Source organism: Pavona decussata, unplaced genomic scaffold (genome assembly GCF_977016875.1).
Source record: "Pavona decussata unplaced genomic scaffold, jaPavDecu1.1 SCAFFOLD_190, whole genome shotgun sequence".
NCBI classification, from domain to species: Eukaryota; Metazoa; Cnidaria; class Anthozoa; order Scleractinia; family Agariciidae; genus Pavona; species Pavona decussata.
The window spans coordinates 1,582,941-1,589,562 of record NW_028145599.1 but is presented as its reverse complement, the minus strand read 5'-3'; the positions used below and the strand labels follow the sequence as shown (position 1 = coordinate 1,589,562).

General features: G+C 38.8%; 1 protein-coding gene across 1 annotated transcript; it reads right to left on the bottom strand.

Moving 5' to 3' along the window:
* Positions 1–573: 573 nt before the first annotated feature.
* LOC146462283 (dual specificity protein phosphatase 1-like) lies at positions 574–4,328 on the bottom strand. Its single transcript, XM_085085842.1, has 3 exons — positions 3,795–4,328; positions 2,169–2,579; positions 574–1,708 (listed from the first exon to the last, which is right to left on the bottom strand). The coding sequence occupies exons 1-3, from the start codon at positions 4,171–4,173 to the stop codon at positions 1,338–1,340; spliced, it is 1,161 nt and encodes a 386-aa protein (XP_084941968.1). The 5' UTR covers positions 4,174–4,328; the 3' UTR covers positions 574–1,337.
* Between the last annotated feature and the right edge of the window lie 2,294 nt (positions 4,329–6,622).

The window sequence follows — 6,622 nt, the reverse complement described above, 5'->3', positions numbered from 1 at the left end:
AGCCGAGAAGATGCTCTAATGACTCCTGTCAACGGTTATTAGAAATAGGGTCTACATGGAAACATCAGGTTTTATGAGGGCGGAGGTAGGAATATTAAATCAGTACAAGGGAATCTTAAGAAGCCATAGTTTGTTGGTTGCTTTCAGGGAGAGGCCTGCTTATGATGGGATTCTAAATACAGTGCTTTTTGACCAAGAACTCAAGCTAGTCACTTAACTGAGAAAGACGGTCGCTTACGAAAATAGCTTTAAGTCAGTTTTCGTGCAGCAAATATCAATTTCAACTCGTGTACGTGCGGTTGGGTATCCTTCTACGATAGAGGGCGAGACTACTAACATTTTGAATTTGCGCACGGGACTTTGGGCACGATGCTCAACGAGTTTGCCCATAAATTCTGAAGAGTCTCTTGGCCGACACGAAACGCCACGTCAGACTAGCCCCGAACATTTCACAATTATTTGACAATTTTTCAATTCTCTATTGTACAAATATCAATTATGGAGAGAAAATGTTTCCAAGGGCGCATAGAAAAATTTGGAGCTATTCGCAGCTTATAGAATCATGATCAGAAATTTTCAAAGATAAAACATTTTTTATTCTTGTTTTTCATTTCAATGCATCTATTCACATGAGTTATGACAATATTCTGTTGTCTTCTTATATTATATATTTCTCTTCTCTTTTCGGTTAATTTACAATATATATTTTTGAATAAATATTTATACCATTTTTTAATTATTATATTTACATATTGTACAAAACGCGAGAATCTTCATTTTTTTCCTTTCGTTAAACTTTGTTCTTTATCACTTTAAATATTCTGGAGATATATTATCTTCAATATGTATCTTTTTAATACGTACAAAAATACAACGTATGACCGCGACCCTTGTAAGCCTTATCCCAAAATGGCTTTCATTTTAATATTCTTTTGTTTGCATTAAGATTAGCCCTTTTATTATTCTTTTGATTTTTAAGCTTAATAACGAGGAAATAAGGGCTAGTTTGAGTACAAGCAAAAGAATATTAAAATGGTAGCCATTTTGGAATCAGTTTTATTATGTCAGTGAACAACATAGCAAAACGTGGTGTTATTTCGTGAATTTAGCCTTGTATTCTGAAATGTGGCATTGTTTCAAATATTGGCTGATGGGAGCATGCATTTCTTAATATTTTGTGGAAGATTATGATTGTGATTACCATGATAAACGGCAGCAACGATTTTACTAATGTGAATCGAAACAAGACCTTGTTTTTTGTCTGAAAACTACCCTAAACGTCATTTGATCCTGTATTTGAGCTCTAACAACTATCTAACTTAACGGCATAATTTAACCTACATAGGAGAAGTTACAAGTCCAGGTGAGCTCTGCTTGGCACCCGTTAACTCAGTTCCGCATGGAAACGAAGAAAAGCTAAAAAACCCAAACGGAGAAGCGCTACAACTTTTTGTGGGTGTGTTTAACAACAGCTCACTGGTTGACACTGTTCGTTCGGTCATCTGAGTCTCGCTTTCCCAGTTCAATAATTGTCCCATGAAGTTGAAGTTAGGAGAAATGATAGAACGTCGCTTCTTGACATATTCATATGCTTCGTCTAGTCGGAGCCTGTACCTGCTTATAAGATACGCCAGGCAGATGGTGGCTGATCTAGAAATGCCAGCTTGGCAATGGACCAATACTCTGCCTTTGGAGTTCTTTACTGAATCTGTAATGAAAAACGAAAAAAGTATGTAAGATAAGACAAGCTATTAAACTCTTACAAAAGGATGACTTCAATATCTAAAAACTTCCCTTCGAAAATATGGAACAGTCGGCAAAGGAAGACGTGCGATTGTTCCGGCCTGCGGTTCAGTTGAAGAAAGGAACTCGTTGCATTTTTTTTCCAAACGAGCATTTTAAAATGCACGCCTACGCAATGTTTTGAAAACAACTTCTGCCTAAGTCTTACTCGATATTGCTTTCAGACATCTTGTAAATAATCCCGCTACAGTTACTCCAAAACATTTACATTCATTTTCATTCGGAGGTACAAAAAGTAGTCCCTATTATTCGCCAATAAGTATGCCGGAGCGACCACCATATTCTTCACTGATTCTTGGAGACCCAAGAAAACTCCCAAAAACTGCCAGAGTGTGCATGTGAAAGCGTTCTAAACTCTTTCTTACCTATAAATGTGGCCGCTTCTTCAAACCATTTTCCGATATCTGCAGTATACGTATCGTCCACTGGGATGGATTTGTAATGAAATGTGTCCTCGAAGAAGTTGGGAATGTTCCTTGATACATTCACTATTGAAGTGATTCCTAGGCGCTCCAGCAACTCTTTCTGGGACGCGTGAATTTCACTTCCGAGATACAAATGTGGTAATATTTCTACTGGTTCGTTTTGCTTCAGTGAAGAACTTGGTCGTGACTCTAACTCTTTGATTTCTGTCTCCAATCTCGGGCTGTATGTCCGTCTTGAATCTTTGGTTTTAAGTTTTAACCCGAGAGGACTTGGGCTTGTTTGTGACGTAGCCTGTGGTTTGGCAAAGTAACACATTGATGGATACGAGGATGCAAATCTTTCAAAACCTCCTGCAATTAACAAGGTGAACAATATAATTCAGCCAAACTCTTTAAAAATATTGGGTGAGAAAAATATTGAGTGCCAGGGTTTATTTTCACTTGTCTAGTGGCAAATATAAAACCCAAATCTAAATTTGTCTGCCAGCGAGCGTGTTTTAGCACGTTTTGTCACTGACTGTATTAATCCGGAATCAATAATCAGCTGAGTAAATATATATTAGAACTGTTGTTAAAGAATAATCGTTTTATAGCTTCCAGAAAGCGATGAAGTAGTTCGCGTACGTGTTTGCTCAAACCGTGACTAACAACTATGACGTCATGTAATAACAAAGGGGCCAAATAAGGTGACACAAATCATTCCAAAATAACGCTACAATTTACCATTACTGAAAAAATCTTTTCTTCCACCGATCCTTTATAAGTTTAAAAGTTCTCAACCATTCGAGGTAGAGCTGAAAGCAGGCTGGAAAAGGAAACATTGAAATTTAGAGGATGTATGAGTGACGGGCGAGCTGGTTCGAGAAATGACCTTTCCGCGTGTTTGTGAATCCGGGACTGAGGCAAGTAAACAAACATTTGAAAAATTGACGATCACGCTTAAAAAAAATATAAGAAATTCTGGAACGGAAGTAGTCCATGTTAAAGGAAATCCGTATACATTCCTTGAAACGTCATCTTTGACGTTTTCGAGTAAGCTCAGGTGAAACAAAACCACATGAGAGACCAATCAGCCTAATAGGCAATTTTAACGATGCACTTACGTTAAGATGTTGTTGAGGCGATATTGTTTTACTTGAGGGACTGGATCGGAGTGGCACTGTTTACACACGTGATCTTTTGTTATTCTTAATGAAGGTTCCCTCCATTTTCAAGACAAAGAAAGTCATTCATTCATGAATTCTTGATGAAAAACGCACACATATTTCTATAATGTTCATTCACTACGTTGTTGCTTTGTTTTGATCTGTTTATCACAACTTCGCATTCACTCAAGCGAAAACTAACCCATCAAACTGGCACATATTTCTCTGCTGGCCTTTACTTTTTGATCGGCTTTGAAAATGGATACCCCAAGACTTTGACCCGAAAAAGGCGCAATTTTAGAAAGCGACAATCATCCGATAAAGGGATCTTCACAGGCTGTAAACACGTGGCCATCTTAACAATGGATATCACGGCCTCGTAGTACAAGAAGAGTAGTGATAATAAACGAACAAAACTCACCTTTAATGAAATATAGATTCTTGTTTATTCTTTCCCGTCTTAGAAGCATGTAGATAATCCTCATTGTGTTATCCTTTTCTAATTCTTTCCAATCTTGTGTTCTATCCTCGTACAAAATCAAAGTTTCTGCCTCTGCGAGTCGTCTCTTGGACTCGGGAGAAGTGAGTAGACAATCCAGCGTTGATGTTCCTCGATGGAGCCTTCGTTTCAAAATGGGTGGGCAGTGCACATTAAGGGCGCCTTTTATGTGCGCCGAGTTGAATGCAAGAAACGAGCGGCAGTCAATAACAGTACACTTCTGAGTGAGAGAGCTGGCCATGTTTACAACGGTTAGTGGAGCAAGTGGCCAAATCAAGTCGTGTTCATCCATTACCACCATGCTCTTTGATTTACAGTTGATCTTTCTGTCCACTTTTTGCTAAGTTCTCTTTTTGGTTTGCTGAAATAAAATTAGAAGCGTATTACTTGATGATGAATGTCGTGTTCTAAACGAGAGTTCAATGTAAACTGCAGAGAACTTCAACAGCCCGCGTTTATATTCCCGCCCAGAAAACCTCATACTTCTATTTTTAATCTTTGCTACGTCACAGATAAGGCGTTTTGTTATGTCGTGTCGTGTAGCTTATCACGAGCTCTTTGTATGAGCCCATTTCCTCTATTGGTGGACGGCCAATAACGCGATGACAGGAGAACAATACCAAGACAATCAGAAAATATTCCGTCAATGACAGAAATGTCAGCGGGTTATCAAGTGACGTCTTAGACAATTAAAATTAGTATCTTATTTCGAGCTGCGTGTTTTCGTCCAGGATATAGCATTTCAAAAACAAATCTTTTGCGTAACTTCTATTTGGATAAGATAAACCCGGGGATGAGGTTAAGATTTTTAAATTAATAAGAGTACACAACATTTTTGGAATAACGGCGATCAGTCCAACCGTCGTGTACACTGTTTGTAGTCATTGGCACTCGACTGATTTATTCAGAAGTTTGCCAAAACAAAATGCTTTGAGAGTGGAAAGAAAGGAATCTAATACCTCTCTTTGGCAATTCAAGTCCAAACACGGCCATTACGAGACAAAACAAGACAGCAATTTAATAGCCTCTTGACCATTCGTCATTTCTTTTTATAAATTTTCAGTACCTATCATCTCTCAAAATACGCACCGTAATATATTTTAAACAAATTAACGAGGTAAATTAGAGGCTTTGAAATAGAAAAAGAAAAGCTCCTAGTCCTTTGTCGTCCTGCAAAAGCACAATTATCAAAAAAATAATAAGGTATCATTTAATATGTTATTGCAGTTAAATTTGTTTTCGTCTTCCATCGGAGCCATCTGTACAGTGTAAAGTGATTTATGATGTTGCGTTTCCTTGCGATTACAGATCAAGTATCAGAGCTGATATTTCACTGACCGCAAAACCTCGCCTTAAAATTCCTGCTAATTGCTCAAGATGGCCAGCTATCATATCACAAAGTCCACCAGAATCATCGGCTTTAAATTTTATTACCTAAAACGAGTTCAAACTGCTGTTACGACCTGCCACTAGACCACAAACGCGGCATAAAACCAAGGTAAGACCCTGTCCGGTTCCTTTTCCTCCAAAAACACGGACGCGGGATTGTAGCCAGCCGGCAAAAATGCCATATGGGAGGATCAAATGCGGCACTCCACCGTTTAGATCACAGCTGAATAAATCACAGCTTAGGAAGGATAAATTATTAAATATTATTTACAACATGCTCAAGGCGTCAAGACAGTGAACTAAAATTAAACTTGATGAAAATTATTTTTTACTTAACGTATGAAGTCTGGACATTTTAAACTCTGATAATACTGTTTCACTAGCCATGCAAAATGACGAAATAGATTCTGGCTTGCTTGAAAAATGTAGCGTGACTTTACAGCAGATAAACAGTTTGCGTATTTTGACTATAATGCGGTCAATCCCTCTCACACCCTGTTTCCGTCAAGGCTAAAAATATTCTACAAAACGCGAGTGGAAGGAGCCACATTTGTTACAGTTTGTGTGCCTGTCAAGCTTTCCTTGAGTATGTCGGATACATATGGATCATCTGTGCCAGCACAGAGACCTGAATGTGTTTTATGTTTGAACTCGTCTCCGGGCCAAGTTCTAAGGCGATGACACCGGTGCAGGTGAAAAAACATGACATTTATTCTGCCATAAAAGGCCGGTGTACAGGTTGAGGAACAGGATAGGAGGAGGAGCATGGGGGAAGGGGTTGGAGACAGGTGTTTCCAGTCGGCACTTGCCCGTGTATTGCTCCTTAACTTTCATAAAACTAACATCAGATCTCCACAGTTTCCACCAATTTAGGACTCGTTTTCCATTGAAGAACCGGCGGCAGAGGAAGACAAACGGGGGTGTTTCGACGCAAGTGTTCACTTAACCATTCCTTAATTTAAGCCTAATTCCTGCTGATCACTTTTTGAAAAGATGTTCATCTAATTAAACTAAACGAGCATTTTCATGGTACATGATTTAATACACTGATTGCTAGACTGAGTGATATTAGCCCGACCGGTTAGCGCAAGAGGGCATAACCCGTAAATGGGGTACACTGAAAGATGCTGGGATCGTATTCCCACCGTACTGTGCCTACACGCAGGATAGAGTTACATTTCTTGATAAATTGCCCTTTGAGAGGAGATGGCATTTGTGGTAATGAAAGCAATACTGACCACAGGTGCTACCTTGACAGGAAAAAACCGCCGAAAAACGCCTTGAATTCACAACCACTATAACATTGGCACTGACACGAAAACTTTTTAAACAAAGATTTTTTTAACTTTACCCGTATTGTG

Bases quoted from the DNA above. Each gene is read 5' to 3' on its own strand.
- LOC146462283 (XM_085085842.1), bottom strand. From the start codon at position 4,173: ATGGTGGTAATGGATGAACACGACTTGATTTGGCCACTTGCTCCACTA. The intron at 2,580-3,794 runs GTGAGTTTTGTT...TGTTAATTGCAG, and splicing joins GAATCTATATTTCATTAAAG to GAGGTTTTGAAAGATTTGCA. The intron at 1,709-2,168 runs GTAAGAAAGAGT...TTTTCATTACAG, and splicing joins AGAAGCGGCCACATTTATAG to ATTCAGTAAAGAACTCCAAA.